The sequence below is a fragment of the Acipenser ruthenus genome, chromosome 6 (genome assembly GCF_902713425.1).
Source record: "Acipenser ruthenus chromosome 6, fAciRut3.2 maternal haplotype, whole genome shotgun sequence".
NCBI lineage: Eukaryota > Metazoa > Chordata > Actinopteri > Acipenseriformes > Acipenseridae > Acipenser > Acipenser ruthenus.
Genome location: NC_081194.1, coordinates 75,995,791 through 76,023,702, shown reverse-complemented (window position 1 = coordinate 76,023,702; position 27,912 = coordinate 75,995,791). Strand labels below are relative to the sequence as shown.

At 38.4% G+C, this 27,912-nt stretch overlaps 1 protein-coding gene across 5 annotated transcripts in view; it reads right to left on the bottom strand.

Moving 5' to 3' along the window:
- Positions 1 to 975: 975 nt before the first annotated feature.
- Positions 976 to 27,912, bottom strand: part of LOC117411346 (peroxidasin homolog) — a 72,315-nt gene continuing 45,378 nt past the window's right edge. For 3 of the 5 annotated variants that reach the window (XM_059025820.1, XM_034018712.3, XM_034018713.3), the window contains 16 exons: positions 27,424 to 27,541; positions 26,836 to 27,005; positions 26,263 to 26,535; positions 25,462 to 25,578; positions 24,917 to 25,075; positions 23,586 to 23,698; positions 22,563 to 22,719; positions 21,642 to 21,750; positions 18,601 to 18,761; positions 16,171 to 17,677; positions 13,836 to 13,970; positions 12,810 to 13,018; positions 6,766 to 6,886; positions 5,808 to 5,949; positions 4,626 to 4,739; positions 976 to 3,541 (listed from right to left, as the gene is read on the bottom strand). In XM_059025820.1, the coding sequence (XP_058881803.1) occupies positions 3,416 to 3,541; positions 4,626 to 4,739; positions 5,808 to 5,949; positions 6,766 to 6,886; positions 12,810 to 13,018; positions 13,836 to 13,970; positions 16,171 to 17,677; positions 18,601 to 18,761; positions 21,642 to 21,750; positions 22,563 to 22,719; positions 23,586 to 23,698; positions 24,917 to 25,075; positions 25,462 to 25,578; positions 26,263 to 26,535; positions 26,836 to 27,005; positions 27,424 to 27,541 (3,731 nt within the window). In that variant the 3' untranslated portion in view covers positions 976 to 3,415. Of the gene's footprint in view, positions 3,542 to 4,625; positions 4,740 to 5,807; positions 5,950 to 6,765; positions 6,887 to 12,809; positions 13,026 to 13,835; positions 13,971 to 16,170; positions 17,678 to 18,600; positions 18,762 to 21,641; positions 21,751 to 22,562; positions 22,720 to 23,585; positions 23,699 to 24,916; positions 25,076 to 25,461; positions 25,579 to 26,262; positions 26,536 to 26,835; positions 27,006 to 27,423; positions 27,542 to 27,912 lie in introns of those variants that run through there. The other 2 variants (XM_059025821.1, XM_059025822.1) reach the window with 2 other exon arrangements.

The following is a 27,912-nucleotide window of genomic DNA, read 5'->3' as shown; positions in this document are numbered from 1 at the left end:
CTAATAGAGTTGCTTTTACACCTCTTGCCCATTAACACTGTGCTCCACCTGGTCCCAATGGAACATATCTGGCTTTAAAAAAAAAAAAAAAAAAAAAAAAAAAAAATTATATATATATATATATATATATATATATATATATATATATATATATATATATATATATATATATATATATATTTGCGAGTTGGAAGAAACCAAGCCATGCACAATCATGTTTTAATGTGAAACGAGTGGGTCAGATTTGCATTCCCACCCCCTCTCTTTGGGATGTGGATTTTCCCAGAACTCTTTCTAGATAGGCTACTGCATGTTATTTATGTAAAGCTTGCTTAAAACTACTTCACGTGGTAACTTGAAACAATATTTACAATGAATTATGACTGCAGTATTACAGTGTACATATTCCTACTAAATGACAATGTGTAGCAATAAACACAAATTTACAAAAAGAAAAAAAAAAACATTGAGTATTTAAGCACATCCCAGGCATTTCTAAATAACGCCTTGTGGCACGGCAAAAACCCTGCCGATGCACGTGTGTGTGTGAAATACTGAGTGGCAGGGCCAGGGAGAGGGTTAAATTCCTCCCTGCAAAATCACGTGGTATGAAAAGGGAGATCACCGGTGTTAGTTGAGAATGAGTTTAAGGAATTAATGTTGGTGATAGAGGTGGAGGTCTGTGTGCGGTGTTGCTGTGTTGTGTATGTCTGTGACTTTTGTATAGACGTTTTGTTTTGGCCCTTGTGCCTTTTGTTTTGTTAATGTGTTTTGTTTCATCCACTGTCTTTGTTTATCAAGAGTGTGCATTTGCGCTTAAACTGCAGCTTTCTGTGTTCTGTCTCTCTTCCTGCCATTAACAGCCTGGTCGTGACACTAACCCTGTCACAATCCTCTAATGTAGAAATGCATTCCCTGCATGCGATCCTGAAACCTTCGGACCAAATTCCAAGCACAGAAAAGGAGTGCAATATGTTCATTTAAAATGCGGCCTATTTAATTTGGTTGAGAGGCATACATTACAGTGCAAACATTTCTTTGGCAAACAATGTTTTACAATACAAATATCAAAAGGTATTCGGTTAACTCTGTGTCATTTAAAAACAGTGTTGCTAAAACAATTTCACGCTTGCAGAACAGTGCATTCTGTTGACAGAGTGTGGAGAACAGGCTCTGACTTTTAGGAATTGGACAACACATTTTCAAAGTTGCCCAAATAGTCCTGTGATGAATTGATTTTATAATAACTGATTTTATGAGAAGAGACCACAAATACAAAAGCACAGGCAAAAGCTAGAACAGTTTCATACACTTCAAGCTGAGGCCTGGTCATAAAAGAGAAAGAAAATGTGAAACACAGATGCCAGGGGAATGTGAAAAGGCAGACAGTGCACACAATGTGTATTACATGAAGACAGTTAGATCCGAAATGCAGAGGGAAGCAGTTGAAGAAGTAGACCAGTTGCAGAAGCAAAGAGACAAATAAAACAATGTTAGATTAAATATTCTCTAGGCAGCCCAAACTATGAAAACTCTTCTTTGTTTGTATCAAGGGGAAGGGGGTCTAGTTTGTTTTTCAGCAGTCTAGAAATCTCACTTACTTATTTTTTTAAGATGGAATAAAACAGCTGCTGTTTATCTGGTTAAGAAGAAGTTGGCACTCGTGACTGAATTAACCTACTGCCTCAACATGAGGAAAGGTTGTGCCAAATAAACGTATTAAAAAATGTGTACTAGGCTACTGGTCTTTCAACGTATAGCTGCATGAACAGTTCTAAAAGCATGCAATAACTTCTTGTAAAAATATTAAGACACTAAATTGCTAAATGAAATCGACGGAGTTCTGCGTTTGATTTGAAACATTCGTTATTCTCCTTTCTCAATAAAAAAACAACAAAATAAATAAAAACTGCTCGTTGGAGAATCTAGAAAAGAGGATATGCACTGTTTAAAAGGTATTCTTTCTGAAAAAGATCTGAAGTGCCTAACTTACCTTTTGGACAATGTGAATCATTTGCAACTGTAAATATAGTGATCATATAAAAATGTAAGACTCAATAGCATTTTATAACATCTGGTTTCCATTAGTTGGAAATTAGCAGGCTGGAATTTAAAGCAAATCATCTGGAATGCAAGGATAATAAGAGCTACATAACCCTGCTTCTCTGATGTCATCACACCACACTGCACTGACAAAACTACAGGGGGCTCTCCGGTAACATAGATAAAAAAAACTGGTAAAGATTAGGACATGTGAACACATGTCCTTTCATCACTTCATATGTATTGTATTGCAGAATTCAGCCGCTTCTTAAAACCTGTAGATGTAGAATCGCCATGTACTGTAAACAGTCTGATCTGAGGTATGGTAGTTGTCCTTCAATTAAATGTTTCATAAAAAAAAATCTTGTTAATGTATGAAATAGCAACTAATGCATAATTAATTTTTTTTCTGTAACAGTAAATACTGCTTTGATAAGTCAGTCGGTAACCTACAAGTTAAGGCAATGCAGAAATTACTTTAAAAGCAAACCCGAATTTATAGTGGTACGTAATTACATTTTTCCATTTTTAAGGAGGAACCAAAAAACAAAAAACAAAACCAAAAAAAACGCCACAAAAAAATCCCATACCTTTCATTGAAAATGCCTTCAACTCCACAATACTGCAGTTCAAATTGTTAGCAGAGTACACGGGCCAAAAACTTTGGAACAACAAAACACAATGGCAGAGGTCGGGAAGAGAAATTTACATAAAAACAAAAAATCAGTAGACATTTTTGCATACAAAAAAGGTTAAAAAAAAGTCTCTTCACATTATCTTCATATGTAAGCCAGTATAATTTGTATAGAAGCACCTTAAACATTAGTAAAAGAAGCAGTAACTTTTGTCACTTTATACGTAAAATGTCTTAAGAGTACTTTAAAAAATATTTTCTCAAATGTGATTCAAGAATAAAGGCACATAATGTATATATGTAGCTATGCATATTTTGACCAAAAAAAATACACTTAAGGGGAAAATAGTAGCACCAATATTTGGCATTTCTAACCTGAGAAAGCTTTTATAAACAATAAAATATGGCAGACACAACAAAACCACCCTGTCACATTAACTACCTAATTCCCTTTCATACTCATGGCAGTTGTGATTCCCGCCTTAGTGACCAAGCTTGTGAATATCTGTAATAGAAGGTAACAGCACGTACACCACAACATTTAAACGTTTCCATGGTAACTGGCCTCTTGTGGGGAGGCCTGCAGGACCTCGGGCACCGCTGCCCTGTAGCGGCTGCATCAGACCTGCTCCCTTTGCGATTGAAGAACAGAAACAGTTCTGGAAGGGTTTCTTGTTACCAATTGAAACACTCCGACACAGGTGGCTGTAAAAAGGCAAGTCTTTCTGGTGTTTGGCTTTATACGTTTTCGTTCTTGCTCAATGCTGGGTTCAAGCAGATTGGACAACACGCTCCTTTAAGTTTCACTGGTCTTGGACATTCAACTGCCGGACAAGTCTCCACGAAACAGGTCACTTGTCCTTCCTAAAATAAACAAATAAATACATACACATTTAGAAAATAACTACTACACACACACACTTTGTAACTGAACAAGTATCAGAATTTGATCTCAACAAGAAGTCTTTAGCAATGTCATCAAGTCAAATTGGCATAACTCACAAGCACCTCATTGTTTTTGCTGTTGATATTTCACCTAGACTCAGGCTATTTTTTATGTTCACCTACTGTGTTACCTACTGTGTTAAATGCAGTAAGATCACACACTTGTAACTTGTATAATGTAATCTCCCAGAAGTAAAACAAACGGGCTATATATATCTATATATATAGATATATATAAAGCAAAGCTGGTTATTTTTGTATTTATTACACCTTTAAACATGGGAAAACCCTTAGATGCATCACCAGATAAATTGCCTCAAAGGAGATATACTTCAAACAATTAAGGGTTATATCAAGATGTGTACAGTATTGTAAAATACTAAAACCCTGTAATGATATCATGATGAACTATCCCTATGGAGTTTGATGTGGTGTCAGGTGATGGTAATATGATAGGAGGCTGTGGTCCAGTGGTTAAAGAAACAGGCTTGTAACCAGGAGGTCCGCGGTTCAAATCCCAGTTCAGTCGTCTTCGTCTTCTTCTTCGTCTTCTTAAAGTCTATGCTGGGAAAGGGGGTGCCAGTTGTCCACCCTCCAATATGGTGTGTGATCCACCAAGGACACTAATACAGACCTGGTAACTGTTATACAAGTGGTGCATACAGGCACTCATCTTCCACCAAGCAGATACATCTCTGAACATTAATTTATTAGAGCAGTGTATATTTTATCTTGTGCGCCTGACATTCGAATGAATGTTCAGACACTTTAAAAGCATGGTCTGATTCAGGGGAACAGGATAAGAAATACATCAGAATCTAAATTGAAACACAAGACAGAGGAAGGAAAAACAATACGCAGCAAAGGCACAGAGGGATCTGTTGTAAAAAGCCAGTCTGAAGTCAATTGAGGTAATTGCATTACATGTGTATACATCATTTGGTAGGGAAAATAAATAAATAACAGAAGAGCAAAAAATAAATAAATGAATACATGTACATACTTTGCATTCACATGTGGTACAAAGATCCCGTTTCCAACTCTCTGTACTGGATCGCTCTCTCCCAGTTTCATCAGTGCAGTCCGATTTACTCAGGCGAGACTCAAGCTTCTTAATCTAGTTCAAGATCAAAAGCAGACAGTGACGTTATAAAGCAGGTCTGTGATACTATAAAGCAGTCAGTGATATTATATGTTCATGCTATCAAGTTTTAACTCATTGGGCCTGATTTTGATAATGGAGCAAAACACATTTATCCTTGATTTTGATAAAAAAAATCAAGGTAAAAAAACAACAACCACAACTCTGCAAATGGGAGCAAATTGCCTTTGCCCTGAAATGCAATGTTAGTTGAGCGATTTTGATGATGGTGCAGACGGGTGAAAAAATACACTTGTGGTATAACCAGAATACTTAATGATCGTTCGTGGTATACTTGCAAATAAAAACCATATACCATGAACGATCATTCAATAGCCTCTATATGTACACTACAAGATAAAATAAATGTTCAACATGTACGGTATGTGCAAGATTTACATGAACATTTCAGATTTACTATGCCTTGTTCCAGTGTTACCACTGAAGGGAAGGACAATATTATGTAATCAGAAATGTTGTAGGTTTAATAATTCAAGTTTAAAAGTTGCTGAACATACCAGTACATTCGTACTCCTTGGGGACCAGAGGGCCTCGAACATACCGGTACGTTCGTAATACTCAAAGGGTTAATATCCCTTAGTTGAGTGACAACAATCCTTTAACAGTCAGATTTAAAACTTCAAGCGGACCGATTATTTATTTCTAAGCTCATGGCGACAACTAAATATTGCATTTAATATTAATGTTCAAAAGACATCAAAATCTTACTTTAGGCCAATGACAGGAAAACCATTGGGTGCAGGTTTCTTGTATTTCAAGTAGGAAGCAAGAGATTTGTGAACATAATGCTTGTTTTATATTTATAGCGCAGGTTTCTTGTATTTCAAGTAGGACGCATGACATTTGTGAACATAATGTTTTATATTCTAGTTTTCATGAGCACATTAATTTAAAAGCAATGCCCAAGGGCAGACTCAGTACCATTAGTAAACGAAGTTGTGTTAATTTAAAATGCAACAGAACAATATTAGTACAGTTACTTGCTTTAAAAACTGCATTGTATTTATTTCTAAATGAACTTACCTGCTTTTGTAGACTTGTGATTGTTTTTTGCATCTCTACCACAAAGTCTTTAAAGTCATTAAATGCAGTTTCAGGTTTTTGTTGGTCAGGACTTGTTGACAAGGTTACATTATTCATTGTTTCTGCACCATCTTCCACAGAGCTGCACAGATAAAACACTGAACAGTGTGAATTTACAGTCCACACATTATAGTCTAAAGGCTTCACTCGAGAAATAATTACGAGGAGATCTAAAACTCATTCTTCATTTTTATTTCAAAACACAAAAGACTAGAATATAAACCTAATGGACGAACTGAATTAATCCGACACGATTGCACAAGTCTTTCCACTCTGTTTTGTAAATATAAAAGCCAACTAAAAAGGAAATGAGTCTGAATTAAATAATTATAAAGTACTTGGCAATTGTTATGGTGTGGTTTATTTAACCCAAGCCTATAATGCAAATATGCCCATTAGCTCTACTATAGTTTAAAAAGGCGAAAACGCTTCTGTATTCCACCAGACACAATTAGGTGTTCAGGCAGACCAGATTCTGGGGATGTTTCCTCCATTTATGGTTGATGATACTGTACATAAACCACGTGATTTAGAGAAAAGGGTTCCACGGTAGGTGACACCAAAAGAAGAGCAGCCCAAATGTTAACAAATTCCATTGTGATAACCTTTGAACGTCTTTCTCCTTGAGTGGGGATGGGGGCCTAAACATTGGGATCGTTTATGAAACAACTAGACAAACCTCTGGGATCAATCCGATACTATGAACCGCACAGTCACTGATGGCCTTTGTTCATTTGTAACTTTTCTGAAATTATTCTTGAATAACGCCAGTTTCAAGGCCTTAGCTTGTAAGCTATTGAATCATGTGGTCGAGCACCTGAATTGGAATGACCCATTACTGAAATTTATATGCAAAGTTTCACACCAAAATCATCCATTAAAAATAAATAAATCTTACCTCAGACTGTTACTTTTGTCCTCTTGGCTGGAAATGTTTTCGTCAGCAAAACTGTATTCTGCAGAGCGTCTGCCACGGAAATGAAAAGAGAGGGCATTAAACTGCCCTTTGGTTTGACAGTCTAGAAAACAAAACAAAAACAGTTCATAACTAAAAAATACCTTACATTCTCAAACAACCCCTGGGGGCAAACTAAATATTTCCAAAGGCTGTTGGATCTAAAAAAAAAAAAAAAAAAAAAAACACATTACATAAGCAGTTGTCCTAAATCTGAAAGTACCGGAACGTGAATTAAAATATACATCTTCTAAAACTAAAATTATACAAAATTCCTGTTTTATTTGTTCATTGAGCCTGAGGTAACATTTAATAGGTAATGCATGCATCTCGCATGCAACTTTTATAGGCTACTCCCCCAGTCAGTTTTCCAGCCAAATTTGGCTTGTTTTGAAATAATCCAGCTGGTAAATACTGTCTTTGGTGGTTTGGTCACCAGCGCAGAACTTCTAATCACCACAGTGTCCTGTATAGTATATCATGTCCCCACCCCTGTCCTTTCTAGAGCTCTGCATCCAATAAAATTATGAATCATACAAACACTGTTATATTTTTTAAGAACTGTATCAGAACAATCTGAATGGTTTCAAAATGTATTTTTAAAAGACTGTATCCTCGGACACAGTTACATTAAATTAAATTTCACACGACATTCTGAACACATTTTCAGGACCTACTGGATTTGATCTCAGATAAAAAAAATAAATAAAAAAATAAAAAACTGTTTGTGAGAAAAAAAGCAAAGCAGATAAATAGTTTATAACGTTACTGTTTTTTTTTTTTTTAATAAATGTGTAGCACTTATTTATGCTTTTGTAATATATATTAAATCTTAAATGTAAGTGTGGTTTTTGGCTGATTTAAAAAACACAATTTGGCTACTTTTTGGTGGGGCGTTGCAAAAAAAAAAAATCTGCCACTGCTACCCTTGATGACGCGAGAAAAACATTGTCACACATTCTAGCCCATCGGCACCTAATTCCTCTCCCACCAAATCATAGCTTAGCATTTACTTTTTTCCCCTGCAAATTAACAATGTTGCCCCCAGGGTATAAAGTGCCATACTAAGCCAGTTGCAAGGGCAGTTGTTCATTCCAATACAGGGTTTAAACTGTAGTACTGTAGTTTGTAATAGAAGTTCCTAATTGATGGCATCACAAGGACGACTGACTGAAACATACAATTGTGGTTATCAGGAGATGTGCAAACATTTCAAGTTAGCTGATGGACAATGCTGTCGCACGAAGTCACCAACACACACCTCTCTGCAATAAACAGTGACTGCCCAGCAAAGCACAGCGCTCTGACCAGCTCATTAACACAGTCATTCTGCGCTATCTTTTATTAAAGCGTATAAAAGCCACATAAATGAATTGCTTGTCTCTCAGTTCACTTTTTTGTTATAGTTTAACGTGTCGCTTATTTTTCGGTAAGCTCATTTATTTTGTCAGCGCAAACATGTACCTCAATGCAACAGTATTTGCAGCGCTGTGCATCCACCTGGCCCACTTCTGCTATTTGGCTTTTTTATACTTCAAAACATATGTTTCTTTTGAATATTCATAAACTTATTTACATGTCGTGTAAGTATTTCAATTTAGTTTTTGATCAAGCTAGTTACTACGCCCAGCAATTCCCACAATAAATCAGACTTTGATTGGCAAACAGAATCAAGGGATAATGTGTTTGCGAACAGACAACCAATGTGCAACGTTTGAACGTTATTTGATCCTCCGACATCTAAACATACCTGCTGTATTCTAGGATGCAATGTAAGGCTGCTTATTACAATGTAAGAGTCAATATAAAAACAGCATTTTAAATCAAGACATTGTGTATTTCCTAGAAAATAGTACCAGGAAAGTATTGAATAGTAGGCAATAAAATCGGTTATAAAAATCAGGAAAAAATGACGTTTAGTTTATATAAAAAAAAAAAAAAAAATCCTGTAATTTTTCTGTAAAATTCGGAGCAAACCGGAAATGTGTAACTCTAAGTATACTGTATTTGCTCCAAAATGCACATACACTTTAAAATAACTTATTCCATTGTTATGCTAAGAACACATTCAGGTTTTAAAACGTTTTTTCTGCTACCTGCTGTTAAAAGTGTACAGAGGTCTTTCCTGAAGAAATCAATTTACTAAATTATTTCACAACTATGCAGTAGAATCCTGACACTTTTGCCTGCTACTGCAAACAGAAGTTAATCCGATTTGTAAAAATCTGATACAACGCCAAAATTGATTGTATTTAACAACATGGACAACAAACCTAACAGTGTTTTCAAGTAGGAAAACAAGCAGGGAACCCAAGTGCTGAAAGCTTGACCCTGGTCTGACTTAGATCATCATCATCATCATCCTTAAATTTAACAACTGTAAATAGTAGGTCTTGTGACCACTTAAGAGTTAAAACACTTTGAGTGGCCACTGGGACAGGATGGCCTGTTACTCCAAGAACCTTTCCTCCTTCCTGTGTGTGTATGTGATATGCATGAGGAATTCATTCTTACTTTTCCCCAAATCACTTTACCCAATGAAAAGTCAAATTTCAAGACCAGTGTTGAAAGGGTAAATTAAACTGATAAAAGCTTGGTTAAATAATGATAAAGCAAAGAGAAAAATACAAGGTAAAAGTTTGTTTCTCCTTGTTGCTAGTGGTAGCTTGTCACCTGTGTATGAAAATGGCTGCCAATGCCACCTCAGCAGAAACAAGATGGCCACTGTGAGGTTAAGGGTCACTGAGGTCATAGCTGATATTTAAAAAGTGAAAAGTGAACTTTTCTTTATTTTGTTGTATTATATATATATATATATATATGTTTATGAATTTGGTCAAAATAATGTTTAAATGACGCTATTGAAGCACTTTGGATATGTATGGCTTTTTTTCCTTTTAAAAATGAGAGATGCATCTTAAAAAGGAGAGTAGCCTTATTGGAAATTGCCACTATATGTAACAGCCTGAAAATGCTCAGGGTTCAGTTGAGCTCTAGCCTTGAAGGTGGACAGACTCTTAAGACCCTGGTGTGTTTATCATCCTTTACAGGCCCGACCCAGTCACTCGCCCTGGTAACAGCCACAAATCCATCTCTAAAGTTATGTGGCACTGGACTTGACAACAATATTTCAAAATAGTGGAGTGTAATAACCCCCCAACCCCTGTCCAGCTGTCACAAAACAATATCTTGCCAGAAGCCTATTTCTCCAGCAGATTACAGCAAAAGATAGAAAAACCATACCCCATTAAAACGAGTGCATAAAGTCAAACAGGAATCTGAGACCTAAAGTACTTTGGGCTTTGTACTGTATTAACAAAAAAGGAAATGACAGATCCTGTCGTCACTGGCCAGCAGTATAGAAACTCACACATTAGGGAGACAGACCAACGAATAGTGAATGCACTGATCTTTTTAATGAAAAACTAAAACCAAGTATATCATTAACCCCTTGACACTGCTGTAGATATAAGACAATAACCATGAGTATCATGACAAAGTAAATCTCTGTGACCTACATCTACCGAACGTACCGTTCCTCTATATACATCTCCATAATCTAATGCTCTCAATAACTTGAGGTAAGCCAAGCATTGTTTATTTCATTTGCGTCTCTAAAGCACATGTTCCGTTCATTTGCAAATAAAATTACCAAAATATTTATGGTAGAAATTCCACGACCAGAGACTTTCACGTTGTTTATATTCTGTATAAATAAGGAAATGGAATAGACTGCTTCTGCAGTTAATGTACACAGCAATTTATAATACGAGTAATAACATGCAGATCTCTGAATAAAAATGTAGTTCACCATGAACTACAGCTAGATTAAAAGCTGCTCCTCTATTACTGCTCTTTACTCTACCACAGAACAGAGTTGATTTTATTTTTGCCCTAAAATTGCCAATTGTCTGTGACAAGTCAAGTTTGGAAGGAGTTTGTATTTTTTAGCCAAAGATTAACCAAAAAAAAAAAAAAAAAAAAAAAAAAGAGTTTGTGAAACTAATCTAGAACATAAGAGATAAAAAGTCAACCATACTGTAACTTTGAAATGCTCAACGAATGAGAAGGTAAACCTGATAAAAAAAAACTAAAAGTCAAGTACATAAAGTGCATGTTTCTCCAACGCAACTTAATAAACTATAGTTTAAAAGATTAACTGTTTAGTTTTAGATTGAGTTAGTAAAAAGACAATTTGGGTTTAATATTATTTACTGGAGCAGGCAGACAGATGGTAAGGGGAAAGCTTTGAAAGTGCACCAAATGGCAATTTAAAAGCAGACCCTGTGCTTTGTCAGAGATAACACTTTGGGGGCTAAAACCTTCAAAAGCTTAAGCAATCTCCTTCCTTCCCTATCTTTATAACATCAGGGTTTCCTGAGTGGAAGATCAAAACAGGCTTTGATGTTACAATCACTTAAGGTAATAAAACGCAAGTGGACCCATGTGATCAATAATATTATTGGTTCATAGGAGGCTTGTAAAACTTGCATCAGTATGTCATTGTCTTTTCTGGTTGGTTTAGAAAAGGTCATTAAAGGGAAATGTCTTTTTCTGATTGGTTAAGAAATGGTATAACAATGTGCACATATGTATTCGATCTTTGATTCTGTTATGACCTGTGCTTAGGGAAAATGGAATACCCAACTGTTTGACTGTATTAAATAAAATATCTACAACGGAGTTCGGAATCACAATAATTATTTATACTCACAGATGCATGAAGAAGAAAAGAACACTAACTTCTAACTAAACTTATTTTAAAACAACAAGTTGTAACGTAGCAACTCAGTATCTATTAAATAAATAAATGTAGAAAAAATAAAACAGCAGATTAACATTGATTCTTAACGGTTAAAGCCAGTAACAGAGCTTGCAGTACATGTTCAACTATTTTACATTTGAAAGCCTAATTATAAACAGTTACAGCTCAGCACTGCAATGCTATGTTCGTGTTTTTGTCTACTCTGTAAGCTCATCTTGTCCTTTCACCCAGTTTCTTCTGATTCCAAAACACTCAAGACATGCAACAAATCAAGATGATACGTCCTGTTGTTAAAAGGCTCCTAATGTTCCACAAATTACGCTCAAAAAATGCTCAAGACATGCAACAAATCAAATTATTATTTCCTGTTGTGAAGAGGTTCTCTAAAATAATTTGTGTAAGAAATCGTGTCCATCAGCCCTTTGCCATTATTCACATAATTATTTATCCTAATTTAGTAGCGAGGCCTTCATATCTATCAGACATCATACAGTGCCGAGAAAAAAGTTTGTGAACCCTTAGGATTTTCACATATTTCAAACCTAAGATGTTATTATAGCTTAATCTAAGTCCTAATAATAAATAAAGATAACCTGATTAAACAAATGACACAAAAACATGATACTTTTTCAACATTTATTTATCCACAAATGATTCAACATTCAATATCCATGTGTGAAAAAGTATGTGAACCTTTAGATTCAGTAACTGGTGGCAGCCCCTTGAGCAGCAATGACTTCAACTAAGCGTTTCCTGTAACTGTTGGTCAGTCTCTCACATCGGTTTTGAGGAATTTTGGCCCATTCCTCCAGAAAAGACTGGTTTTGATTCAAAGAAGGCTATTATGGTAAAACTATGGAATTTCCATAATTATCATTGGGTTCACAAACTTTCTCGGCACTGTATAGGTTAACCCATATAGATTACGGGATTGTACGTTTAAAAATGGCATGTTTTGCTTTTGTCATTGGGGAAGTTTCCATGTGTGGTTATTTACACGTGAAGTGACGATGCGCATGCACGTTTGGGTAAACAGCTTGGTTTGTGGTGGAAAACTGCAACTAATGTATAGGGCAATTTTTTATTTGGCTTGAGCACACTGTCTCCAGTAAAATTAGAACACACATGGAAACTCCCCCATTGTTCGAGTTCCTTGCCACCCAGGTTCCACTGGGAGGCCTCACTGTGTCTTTGGTAAACAATTGCAATATAATGTACGCACCTTCACAGCAGTCTTGCCACATCCGCAGGTCCATTCTGGGTATCTCCTCACAGCTGACATATCCATGTGGGAACTCTGCAACCTGGAAGACATCAGGCTGGACCCTGGTGATGTTGTCACTGTTGTCGCACACAACTCTCGCGAGAGAGGTCTGTTTGATCTGCGTCAGCTGGCCTGGAGTAAATTCACCAGGGTTTTCATACCAGAACCTGTTGCCTCACAGGAAAGAGGGCAGAATGGTACATTGGAATAGTTTAGGAAGAACATGTCGGTGTTGCGTTCCAACTTCATTCAAAAACATGCTGCAACAAGTACTTCAATTTTTATATACAAGCCTGGCAACAGTGTTAGGATATCAATGTAAATAAATAAATAAATAAATACATACATATATACATAAAAAAAAAAAATCAGACAGTGTGAAAACAACAAACTTTGTGAGCCATCAAATGGCAAGAATACACTTCTCACTGATCCATACTAAAAATGGGGTTTCTGAGTTTCAGGGTCACTTCAGGAACATGTTCATTGGTAGAAAAGCAGGCAGACCTGATGACCTGATATATACTCCAGTCTTGGTCTTCCAGCAGGTGCCGTTATTATTGCAACTTTTAAATATATGTTAGGACCACAATGAAACTCAAGCAGTGAGCATCAACGTTGCAGTGTGCAGCAACGTCGAAATGCGCATCGGTCTTCCAAATAAAGCTACAGTACCACATTAGCTGGGCAGTACTCAACAGAGTACCATTATTTTTGCTCTATTCAGAATAAAATAACACATCAAAAAGCAACCTAAACATTCTACATTTCCTTAATTCTAACAAATAATAACATTAATAAAATATGAATGCTGCAACAATTCTACATGGTCATTCGCAAGACAACCCCACCCCGAACATGAAAAGATTTCAGGGTTCTAAAAATTGTACTTAATCCTGACCCCATGTGTGGTCGACCCAATCTAGATGGGGGCATATTTCAGGTTAGGGCCCCAAGATACATAGCAGTACAAAGAACACTTACCTGTCCCCATCTCGGAGGCGTTTAAACTGAGTTGCAAGCAAACACATTAGAGTTGGCCCAAGTCTGCTGCCAGGGACCAGTTCTTCCACCATTAAGGCAGGGAATAAGTCAATATTCAGAGGTGTGCCGTAAAGTCTGGAAGACAAAGCCAACAGAAATATTGTTACAGAAACAAAACTAGCGCAAAACAACCACACTACAGGAAAGAGTAGCTAAATTGCAGGCATTGTTCTCACCATTTTCATACAGTTTATTATTTTATTCCACTTAGAAATGTTGCCTTTGCACTTGTTTCAAAATAGGGCCCTATATACTAATATTTTTTACATAGAATACGTACAGCAGACTACTTAGGTGCTATGTAATGAATGTTTACATACAGGGCGATTAGAAAGTAAGTTTACATGAGATATGGTGCACTGATGTGGTAAACTTACTTTCTAATCACCCTGTATATATAATATATATATATATATATATATATATATATATATAATATATATATACAGTGCCTTGCGAAAGTATTCGGCCCCCTTGAACTTTGCGACCTTTTGCCACATTTCAAGCTTCAAACATAAAGATATGAAACTGTAATTTTTTGTGAAGAATCAACAACAAGTGGGACACAATCATGAAGTGGAACGAAATTTATTGGATATTTCAAACTTTTTTAACAAATAAAAAACTGAAAAATTGGGCGTGCAAAATTATTCAGCCCCTTTACTTTCAGTGCAGCAAACTCTCTCCAGAAGTTCAGTGAGGATCTCTGAATGATCCAATGTTGACCTAAATGACTAATGATGATAAATAGAATCCACCTGTGTGTAATCAAGTCTCCGTATAAATGCACCTGCACTGTGATAGTCTCAGAGGTCCGTTTAAAGCGCAGAGAGCATCATGAAGAACAAGGAACACACCAGGCAGGTCCGAGATACTGTTGTGGAGAAGTTTAAAGCCGGATTTGGATACAAAAAGATTTCCCAAGCTTTAAACATCCCAAGGAGCACTGTGCAAGCGATAATATTGAAATGGAAGGAGTATCAGACCACTGCAAATCTACCAAGACCTGGCCGTCCCTCTAAACTTTCAGCTCATACAAGGAGAAGACTGATCAGAGATGCAGCCAAGAGGCCCATGATCACTCTGGATGAACTGCAGAGATCTACAGCTGAGGTGGGAGACTCTGTCCATAGGACAACAATCAGTCGTATACTGCACAAATCTGGCCTTTATGGAAGAGTGGCAAGAAGAAAGCCATTTCTTAAAGATATCCATAAAAAGTGTCGTTTACAGTTTGCCACAAGCCACCTGGGAGACACACCAAACATGTGGAAGAAGGTGCTCTGGTCAGATGAAACCAAAATCGAACTTTTTGGCAACAATGCAAAACGTTATGTTTGGCGTAAAAGCAACACAGCTCATCACCCTGAACACACCATCCCCACTGTCAAACATGGTGGTGGCAGCATCATGGTTTGGGCCTGCTTTTCTTCAGCAGGGACAGGGAAGATGGTTAAAATTGATGGGAAGATGGATGGAGCCAAATACAGGACCATTCTGGAAGAAAACCTGATGGAGTCTGCAAAAGACCTGAGACTGGGACGGAGATTTGTCTTCCAAAAGACAATGATCCAAAACATAAAGCAAAATCTACAATGGAATGGTTCACAAATAAACATATCCAGGTGTTAGAATGGCCAAGTCAAAGTCCAGACCTGAATCCAATCGAGAATCTGTGGAAAGAACTGAAAACTGCTGTTCACAAATGCTCTCCATCCAACCTCACTGAGCTCGAGCTGTTTTGCAAGGAGGAATGGGCAAAAATTTCAGTCTCTCGATGTGCAAAACTGATAGAGACATACCCCAAGCGACTTACAGCTGTAATCGCAGCAAAAGGTGGCGCTACAAAGTATTAACTTAAGGGGGCTGAATAATTTTGCACGCCCAATTTTTCAGTTTTTTATTTGTTAAAAAAGTTTGAAATATCCAATAAATTTCGTTCCACTTCATGATTGTGTCCCACTTGTTGTTGATTCTTCACAAAAAATTACAGTTTCATATCTTTATGTTTGAAGCCTGAAATGTGGCAAAAGGTCGCAAAGTTCAAGGGGGCCGAATACTTTCGCAAGGCACTGTATATATATATATATATATATATATATTTTATGGATACAATTCAGTTTTATATTAAAATTAATTTATTTTTAAAAGGTTTCAGAATTACTGGATGCACTAATATACTTATATTACACCTGTAGTTACACTGTAGCCATTTTCTAATAATTTTACAACACTGACTTAAACCCCCCAAAATATGCACTATAGGTCTACGTACCTCTCAAGTTTTTGCCTTACATCAGGATTCTTAATCTCATTCTTCAGATCCTCAAATGTATTGGCAGATGAGAGATTGCAGAAGACTCTGTAATCATTGTATGGTGGGATTCCATGGTCCCGGCCTCTCTGAATGTTCATGGCAGCCAGATCCAAAGCCACCGAGTGAGCCATGGAGAACAGCCTCTCGGTCAGCTCTGTGTTCAGCAGCTGCGTCGGGACTCTCATCTTCCCAGCTTTTGCAAAGAGACCCCGCAACAGCGGATCAATGCCCCCTTCGTTAACAATCCGGAATGGAGAGAAGAAGGCTTTGTGAAGGGGGAGGTGACCCTGGGGAATGGGGTTGAAGTTTTCATCCAGCCGGTACAGGGTGGGATTAATAAGAGTGTGACCAAAGCGAAAGGCGGCTGTGGCAAAAGCGTTGAATATTCCAGCATTGACATTGGGGTCGTAGCTTTTATAGTCCCCTATCATCTTCATTCCCACTTCCCCCAAGATCTTGGGAAGCCAGTGGCTGTATGTAATGTGTTGCATCTGAGCGCCTACGATTTTGCGGGCTTCGTGGTAGATGGTATCGCCGTCCCAGTGAGGGTTGAGCTTGAGCAGCTCTGTGGCAATCCGGTTGTGCTCCCTGAACCACAGTGTGTGCATAGTCGTCAGTCCCAGCTGCTCGTTGGCTCTGTGATCGCCAGCGAAGAAGCAAGGGATGGGGCTCTCGTTCTCATCCCTCATGCACTCAGTGGGAGGGCCAGTGGCAAAGGGTAGGAGCGGCTTGCCAGACCGCTGGACAATGCCTTGTCTCAGCAGGCCCCTCTGACTGGCCAGGTCTCTGATCTCCTCCGAATCGTGATGAGAGTTCCCATAGACGTTAGAGGCATCGATGTAGGAGGTGAGCTGGTTGATCTGCTCCCGGGGGAAGACTGAGTTCATTAGGATTGAGGTCATGCCACTGCCACACACAGGGCTAGAACGGACAAAGAACATGCAGCGAGCTGCATTTCTAAAAGTCCTGGGATCATTGGGTGGAAACATGATGGGGAAGCAGGGAGGGTCATTGGTGCAGGCTGTGCTGCAATGCTGCCCATCGGAGAACCTCGACTGACTCAGGGCAGCCACTGTGGAGTCAAGGTCATGGTCCAAAAACTGACCCCACTGCATGAGTATGTGGGTGTACCTGTCGTCTGGGGTTATAGTTTCTGTCCCAATCATGCTGGTGGAGACGAAACGTGGGAGGGGCAGGGGGTGACCATTGATCTGCCTCGCAGGGTTGACCCCCCTGGGCAGGTTGAAGCCATTGTCATAGACCGACTTGAGGAGCCGCTCAAAAGCAGTCAGCGAGGCTCCCCACATTGGGTGCTGCAGGTTGTTGCAAGTGCCGTCATGGCTGCGGAATTTCTGATGGAAGCAGATGTCGGAACAGTTGTTAATTCGTCTGTGGGCCGTGCAGCCGGACAAATTGGCAATCATGTCCAGGAATCTTGGAGACACCAGATCATTGTAACGAAAAGCTTAAAAGTTGGGGAAAAAAAGGGAAACCTTTTAGGTTCAGAATTTTTTTAATATAGAATAGTAGTAACTTGTCAGTATGCAGCAGTTCAATTATTGTTCTTCGTGGGTTCTACTTTTATCCTGGTTTTTTTTTTTTTTAAACTCCTCTACATCTGCCTTTGCACTTCCTACAAAATGGGGCCCTCTATGTTTGAATTACCCTGATTTACCAAATTATTTAACCTGGCAGATTCTCATAAAGCAATGAAACAATAAGGTTCTGTTGCACTAGTTTACCAAAAAAAAAAAAAAAAAAAAGTTTGGCAATGTTCATGCTGAACCCAGCATCTAGTGCTATTGCTCTGCTGGAGAGAATCTAAACCCCCTGTCAGCAATTAGCTAACTGATTAAATACCTCAGGCTTTGGGATTCAGTGACAGCTAAAAATGATAGAGGATAATCCCAAGCAGTGGAAAGATAATATAAAACAGCCAGCATTGTTTTGCTGACAGATGAAATCCTCTGTGTTCTGTCAAAGACCAGTACAACAAGCAGCCCTTGCCTGTTGTCATAACCAGTGCAAACATTCAGCCTTGTGATCTGGAGCATTACACGCCATGAAGTCTTGCAGTCCAAACATAAAACAATGTATTCTCCTATCGCACTGCAGTGTCAGAAGAGACTTGTTACTCCAACATCTATGAGCTCAACAATGTCAGTAATGTGAAAAAGAAAGCTCTCCCCTCTGATTTTTCATCATGAGGGATAGAGGCAGAATTAGATTTGTGTTTCCCCCCACTGACAAGAAGAATACAACACAAGCTTGGATAAAATGGTTAGTATTTATTTATTTATTTATAATCTAAAGTTTTTCAATCTCAAATCACCATAACATTTGGACATTTAACACAAGTTTATACATGCAAACCACCTGTGTACTCACCCGTTCCATTGGTGTCGACTGTAAGACCTTGGTTTACATGCTCTTGAATGAGCTGTAAAGCTCGCTCAAAGATTTCCCCAGCCCTTGCCTGCTCAAAAGTATTGGGGTCCCTCGGGTAACGGAACAAGGCAAGCAGATCACTTGGTGTCCGAGGATTATTACTGAAAAGGAAGAGCAAGCACTTCTGAAAGGTGCAATACACCAATTACACTGAAACATTTTACATCAGAATGAAAACCCACAAAAACATATGTTCATCTTATTGGAATTGTGTGTCCCAGCCTAACCATACAGCAAACTGGAATATCACACCCACATTGCACGTCTCTATTTAGAACATCTTTTCCCAAACACAGTGGCTATCCAAAGAAGCATGTTGCCAGCTAGAGTTTCTCCATGTCCACTCTATTTCCCTTATTGGTGCCAAGGTAAACAAACCTGCTTACTCACTACATTGTCATCCTGTAGCTCAATTTTCCAATTTCTCTCCTTTCTGCACAATTCATTTTCCAAATATGGTAGTCATTGTTCACTGGGTTTATCATTCTCTAACTTTAATGGGACATTTGATAACTAAAGTCTATAAATCTATCTAGCAAAACTTTCCCTGGTTGCAAAACTCTGCATTTGATTTTCTTGCCTTTTTTTTCTTTAGCCTGGATTCAATGCCAATCCTTATTTTTTACAGAAATATAGATTTAACTTTGCATTATATTTTTTAAAGCAGTACTCTTAAATGCTCCATACAATTTGATTTACATAATGCAGGCTGTGTCCCATTTTGAAATGAAAACATGTAGAACATTTTAGCTCCATTGTTGCTTCCTGCAAAACATAATTTGTATAAAATACCCTGTCATGGACTGCAATTTGGAGAGCACATAGCTAACATGATGTTATTAAAAGCAGGTCGTCAGGGAATTGAATTTTAGTGGAAAGTTAAACATGATGATTGCGGGACACTGCAACCTACAGAGAAACAGGGCTGGGAATAAGACTTGTTGAAAGAGAATTAAATGTGGAAAGAGAAAGTGACTCAGGGTGCTGCTCACCGTACTGAGAACAGCCATGAGGACTGCTGTCTATCTACGAGGATTGTAGCAGGTTATCAGTGTGTGTTGGCAGGCTGGAGCTAATGCATACTAACTTTAAAATCTGCAAAGTTAAAAAGAATGAGATACCTAAAAGCAGCAATTGAATACAGACACTGCCTAGCACTGAAACCTCTAACAGTCAGTATGCAAGTCATGCACGTGTTCTATGTTGCATTGTCATCTCTGATCCTGCTTTTCCTAGACCATAATCGTTTAGTAGTTGCCAATTGATTTTTACACCACTTTTCTCCCAAATTTGAAATGGCCAATTGCATGATTTGGGGTTCAGCGCATCTCTACCACCACACGCTGACTCGGGAGCGGCGAAGAGGAAAACATGCTGTCCTCCGAAACACTTTTTTTTCCCCACTCTGTATACCCGCCATGCAGCTACCTCAGAGCTACAGCATCAGGAGGACGACACAGCTCTGGGCAGCTTACAGGCAGGCCCACAGGCGCCCGGTCAGTCTACAGGGGTCGCTGGTGCACGGTGAGCTGAGGACATCCTGGCCGATCCAAGCCCTCCCCACCCCGGGCGACTCTTGGCCAATTGTGCGCCACCCCTTGGGAGCTCTCGTTCACGGTCGGCTGTGGAATAGCCTGGACTCGAACCGGCGACCTCCAGGCAATAGGGCGCATCCTGAGCTCCTCGCGGAGCACCTTTACTGGATCCGCCACTCGGGAGCCCCCGATCTATGATATTTTAATTACGATTTTCCAAACATTATTCAAAAGGGGTTCCTCCTGTCCCACTGCTTTTGAATATGAAATAATGTGCCTTATTCACAAAACTTTGTGAATGTAGAAAAATTTCATTCATACTAAACCTTAGCTAAGATCTAATGAATAGTGTATAATGAAGTTAAATGGAGGAGACATAATGGCAGTGAAGGTGAAAATACCATTGCTTCACCACTCATTACTACACCAGCCTTTCTTTCAACTGCATTGGGTCCAAACTCCCCAATGGTCAGTTGGCTACTGCAGATTGAATACATTATATATCACTGAAGTGGCTATTTTTCAACACCCACATGTCCTCTGTAAATTACTTAATGTAAAAATACGGATTTTATTAAAATACAGTACTAAATGTGCACAGTGGAATGTGGAACATGGAACAGTATGGAGGCAAGAACAGAATACACACTGTCAAATATCACAAACCACAGCGTTAAGTACAATTCTTGCTAAACCAACTCATTACCTATCTCCATTGTTGGCTTGTGTTTAGCACAACACAGGCACTGTTTCCTAAGTTACAAAATACACTGCTGGTTGCAATAAGAATATAAAGCCACTATTTTGAACTTTTTTGGATACATTTTTGCTTATGATTCACAGGGTTCTTGCCATTTAGTCAGTAATAAAACGGGTTGCTTTCAGTAAGTGCATCTTAAATTAGGTCCAAGAATTTGGCTACCAAACAAAACAATTACTCATGAAAAAAACATGTATATATGCACCGGTACATAATCAATAAAGCATCCTTTAAGGGATGAAGCACCCTCATTTCCAATTGATTTTTATGGTTCACATTGTGAAGTACATTTATCCTTGTTAGCAATATTGGCACCAGTTACTTATCTTTGCAGGTAAATCAATCTTAGAAATTAAATTTAAATAAGGTTTTAAATATTGGATAAATGTCCCAATATTAAAAGAATACCAGAATAAAACCCAGCTGGAGCTCACTGGTTACCATTAGAAACCAATTAGCGGGGGCCAACAGGAAATCTCATAGGGATACACAGCACTGGTAATTAGTCCAAGTACATTTAACTTAACCTGAATGCAATAAATAGCTCATGATTTCCACAGGGGATTACGTAATGGCACATTGTAGAGTTTAACAAGCACAAAACACCACATAAAGTAACAGACATTACAGTATGGCCATTTTCTGTATTCCTACTCATGCCACATGAGGCAGGAAGTCGATCATACCTGTCAAACAGATTTCTCCGAGTTGTGTCGATAGCACGATCAACAGTGTCAATTGCTTCTTTGATCGAGATTGCAACAAATGGATCTCCATTTCGACTGATTTCATGGACTTCGAAAGGGGAATAAAAACACAAACAATAGTTTCAATGACATGGCTTTGAATGGTATAAGCTTTGTGCATTCTGTTTCATCACTCCTAGGTTAACTTCTGTTTCCTTCACAAGAAATGTACTTCTAAATCCATGCTGGAGTATATTTCATCCACAGCTGCACATTCAAGATTAGAGCTATCAGTATGATGAAAGTTGATGACTATGACATAGCAACAGTATAGTATAGGAATGAGGAACGACTTTTTAAATTACAATTTGCTAAATGTTTTTCAAAAGACCACTGCTACAATATCCCCTTTGCAGAATTTCATCCCCAGCGAGGGAACATTTGTGAAATTTGCCGAAAAGTCCAAAGACAACAAACCAAAAGCATTTTTAAATTTTCCTCTAGACCTTTACCTCATTCTCAGGCCACCACCGATTTACTGCAATGCCTTTAGTTCACTCCAAACCACAGACTTGTTTAAAGAGCAATGAGTATGGTGGAAGAATCCTATGTGTCCTTATGGAAGATGGTTAGTGGCTAGACAAGAACTCCTTCCTAACAGAGGGTGCAAGATAAGGGCAAAATGGCAACGATGGTACATTTCCTAAATCCTGAGGACAGACGAAGCCTACGGAGTTCCCACTTACATCTTCCTCTAGGTCAAGTTAGGCGCATATGTGATTTGAACCAGCAACCTGAAGTAACCACTATACTACATGGTAAATCCCTCTGAAAACCCAACACTAAAGCAGTACATGAACTTTTACAGCTAATAGCCTAGTGAGGTACTCATGCATAACTTTCTGAATAAAGGCAGCTTACCCTGAACTGTCAGAACCATGCTAACAGAGGAGTACCCGATGGTGTTCCTGGCAACACATTCATATCGCCCTTGATCTGCTGGTCCCACATCCCGAATAGCCAGGAAACCCTCTGGACTGACATGAAACTTTCCACTTTCTGTTACCTGAACACCATCCTGAGGGCATGAAGAAGAAAACAGCATGTTACACGCAGGCGTGTTAGTGAAGTCACAAGAAAACAGCATACATTACACTGAGACGTTTTAGTGAAGTCACAAGAAAACAGTATGTTACACTCAGGCGTGTTAGTAAAGTCACAAGAAAACAGCATGTTACACTGAGATGTTTTAGTGAAGTCACAAGAAAGAAACAAAAACAAAATAGACTTGCAAGTCATGTAATTACCTGCTTAATAACCCTTCAAAAAGGGACTGAGCATACATTGTGACACTAAGAGGAGTGACATTATCAGGGTTCATCAATTAACCTAACAAACCCAACAACCGCATACACAATTTAAACCAAATGAAGTTCTCTTTTTTAGCAGTAGAAACCACTTGAGAGCTGTGACAGGCACTCAAAACTGCATTCCTCTTTTTAAGATTTTTGCAAAGAATTTGTAATTGAAAGTAAAGAGTTTGCTTTTTTTTCTCTCGCTCCTTTCTCGAATAGAGCAGTTATTTCAGCCTTCATAGCTATCTTTAGATATTTTAGTTTCGCAGGACTTTTTCATTTTAATATGCAATGGTCAAAAAAACATTTAAAACACACACAACTTCTGATCTCCATGAGTCAATCAGGGGGATCATGTGACCGCGTCTGTTCGTTGTTTACAGAAAGTTGGAGCAAAGAAAAATGAGCTGACAGCGGCACGCAGGTTTTACAGCTGAACTACTACGTAGCATAGAATACAAAAAAAAAAAAAAAAGAAGTTTTAGTGTACCATTAAAAAGGGATGTTGTACACTGTAGTAAATGCACTTAATTATTTAAAACAACATTCAGAACAAAAACTTAATTCCAGTCTTTGAACTACTTCTAACCTTGTTCCATGTGACCACTGGCTCAGGCTCTCCCTGAGCACTGCAGGGAATCTGTACATCACTGCCAGATTCCACCGTCAAGTCCCTTGGAGCACTTGTGAAAACAGGCGTTACTGACGATTTAAAAGACATATGATAAAAATTACGTTAACGTCTTTACGCATTCTTTTTAGGCTTCATATTCAATGATTAAGCTGATGTTGCACAATATTTATACTAGAATGGTAAAGCTATCATGCTCTTCAAAAACACTATACTGTTTGTGTGTAAACCCTTAGGCAAATATTTGACTGCAGATATTTCAGCGTCCCAACCATAGTCAAAACCATAATCCCTTCCATGACAACACTAGATCCTTTCTTCCAACTCGGTATAATTCAATACAAACTTGGATAAGCCTTCCATATACAACACCTTTGTCTACTGACATTTCTGTGCTCTCTGCATAGGACCTCCAGACGAATAGACGTTTCGAAGGAAGCAATTGGAGTGTGTGCTTTAAAAACATCTTCACATCCATTAGGACACGCACAACACCTCAGAGCTGTTTGCAATTACAGGGTTGCTCTGTGGGTCTTGCATTGCAGTAGAGGAGCGAGCCAGAAGTATGTCATTAGTGCTTTAAAACAGCCATTGTTTTGTGTATGGTAGGTTTTCATCTGAATCGGTTAGCCTAGTTACAGTCTGGATTTCTCATCTCTCACACTCAAATTCTATAATGCAATCAACCCCAAAGCCTTTTAGCATCAGCTGTGCTTTTAGTCTGTTTACAAAACAATGTATATTTTTGGTAGAGCCCCTTTTTATGTTAGGACTGTCATCATGGTACAAATACACAACACTTATTAATAAACTGTTTAGTTGGAAAGAAAAGGTAATAAAAAACTAGATTATAACCTTAAGACAAAATACACAGTACATGTTATTTAAGATATATTTACTTGGAGGATCAGTAGCTTTTTGGAAACAAAGATGCTTATTATCAGCACTTTCAACATCATCTTTATTGAAGTATAGGCAAGGGGCGTGTTAAGTAACTGAGCAGCTAAGCGAAAGAACCCACTTAACTGCATGATCAGTTCCGCTCCCCCTGAGCAGCTCAGAGCGCTACAGAACAGATTTCATCAGTGATCTAGTCTACCCAAGATCAGCTGAAACTGTTCAAAATTATATCCCAACTTCAGGATCAACTCCATATCATTCTAATTAATTAATTAAAAAAAAAAACTAACACAAAAAAACTTGGTTAGATCTCATCTCCTTAACACTACATACATGACAATGCAGAATGCCAAGCAGCGTTTGAAATGACAGAATAAGTGAAGGAATACCTCTGTGTTGTACAGTGAGCTGCACTGCAGTTCTTACAGAGCCCACGATGTTGATGGCTTGACATTCATACTGGCCTTGGTCATGAGGGGCGACCCTGGCGATTCGCAGTGTTCCCGTCGACAGAACCACACGTCTTCTGTCAGTAGGCAGTGGACTTCCTAAAGGAAACAGAAGGCCACAATTACTTTAGGTTTCACTCTCAAGATGAGCCACTAGGGACAGTAGTGTGTGACAGTGGGTCCTGGTATGGGGAGATGAAGTTACTTGACAGATTCCAGTCACATGGGACTTCCATACACAGGTCTGAATCAAACACAGTGCTTATTTAATTAGCAACAAAACCAAAAAATGACTCATTTCTGGAGTAAAAAGAAGCCCAGAATGCCACATCTGCTCTTAAATGCATGGTGCTGATGGAAGAACAGGCTTTTACTGCAACTGCTCTATCTAGTGCCAACCCTAAAACAGCTGGTGACTCACTGTGTGTGCATTTCAAGACAGAAGCGTGTACAAAGAATGGGGGAATACAAATGTGTTTCCTTACCTCCTCTGGTCCAAGCTATTTCAGGACGTGGATAGCCTTGTGCCTCGCAGGTCAAGTCCACAGTGTGCCCCTCCACCACTACCTGATCCTCTGGGATGACTGTAAACTGAGGCATGGCTGTAATTGCACACAATAGGAGGGTAAAACCAGATGACCATGAAATAAAAGTGAAATCAATTAAAATTAACAGAAAAGAAAAGAAAGAAACACCAGGCTTATACTTGATTCCCTGTTTCATGTGTGAATTTAAAGTCAGTAGGGATAAGACTTCAGGGATAATAGTCAGTCATTAATAAATAGTTCAGATGGCTCACATTGCCAGTGTTTCACCATGATTGCCATGTCTCAAATCATCCTCACAGTTAGACTAAGTAAAACAAAATCTGACCAAAACATTTATATGTGCACATTAAAAGCCAAGCATGAACAAAGGGATCAAGTAAGGAAAAAAAAATCTCAGTAAAAGACGGTATATAAAAATAGCAACGTTAACTGGACAAAATATAGACAAGCTTGACCCCCAAGTTAACCACAGTTGGGCTTTGTTTAACTTGTTTTGACTGCTTATTTATCTTAAATCTATAAAACACATTAACTTGCTGAAACATATGAATAATGCATTCCAACATCTGGAACAGCTGTGACAACGGGGTCCGACATGTAGATTTGCCAAAAAGTTTGATCTTGCATATTGACATTTTTCTTACAGGTAAGATTTATCCGACATTAATCAATCCCTGTATATTACTTAAAAATGCTACAAATAATGCAAACCTCCATTTGACATGTATTTTCCTTTACCTTGTACTATGATGTATGCTGCTGCGTGGATCGTATCGACATTGTTGCTTGCGAAGCATGTGTACTGTCCCCCATCGGCCTGATTGATATTCTGTATGAAGAGCCCCCCGGAGGAGGTGATGGCAATGCGGGAATCGCTAGGTAAAGGAGTGCCATCTCCTTTGGTCCAGGAGATCCGTGGATGAGGCTGCCCTGTGGCACTGCACTCCAGAGTGACGCTCTCTCCAACCAGCACCTCAGTGTTCTGAGGCTGGATTACAAAACTGGGCCTTGCTGCAAAAATAAATCCATAAATTAATACATACATACATTACATACATAAATAAATAAATAAATAAAAATAAATAAACTGTAGTAGTGTAATAAACTAATCTCCACTATAAACTATGAAACAAAGAATTCTGAATTCTGACTAGATCATTAAAGAACACATGCTTAGTTCCTTACTGCTAACATGTTCCCCACTTGTATTAGTTACATACTGCTGGCGGGTAGAAATAACTGTATTTCTACCAGTGCTATATATTAATCTATTAACTGATGAATGTTCAAGGAGACAGCAGGTGGACTCACATGGAGCACCAAAGTACCGAAGGGTGACTTGAGAAGTCATCACCTCTCCCGCAGCGTTTTTTGCCATGCACTGGTAAACTCCTTGGTCAGTCTCACGGGTATCCTGGATCATTAGGGTGCCATCTTCTAGCAAGTTTAAACGCGAGTCGTCCCTCATGTCCAATTCATTGCTTGGAAAAAATAGATATACAGATTGTTTACAAATTTAGGTTGGTAAAATCTGTAAAAGATCAGTGATGACTGCATTTCGGACACTCGTCAAAAATTCATGCCTTACTCATGCTATATTGTTCATATCCAAATGAACACCAAAACGTTTCAGCCCTAAGTCAAAGCATTAATTGCACTGATGTTACTGGTGTTCAGTAAAATGCAGCTGGGAAGTTACTGCACATTTAAAGTTGTTTTTCAATCCAACAGAAAAGCAGAATTTTAGAATGCTGTACATTTCATTTTATTATTATTATTATTATTATTATTAATTTATTTCTTAGCAGACGCCCTTATCCAGGGCGACTTACAATTGTTACAAGATATCACATTATTTCACATTATACAGATATCACTTTGTTTAAATAAAAGCCTTACTTATTCCGTAGCCAGATGATTTCTGGTTTGGGGTTGCCTTCTGCTCTGCAGGTGAAATAAACTGTGTTTCCTGAAGTAACATCCACATCCTGGGGTTCGGATGTGATTCTTGGGATCTCTGGGAGACATAAGAAACAATAAGCAATATGTCCAAAACATAACAAATATACACAAACACACATAGACCTACATGTGGTTGAAAGCATTACTGTAGAACAATACTGTACAATAAGAAATGTATTTTCAGTTTAAATTTATTAAAGGAATATTTGTCATTTCTACTGCAACCTTTATGTTGGTCCTGTGAATACATATTTAGATCCTTAGTCAGAACCAACATTAGAACCCATGCCAAACCTATCCTGGAAATGTTATAAATAAAAGGATTACATGCCCTTGCAACTACAAGACATCAGATCATAAGGAAAAAAACAACAAAGTTAGCCGTCCCAGACAAAAAGGAATGCCATTAAGGAACTGCAATCTGGT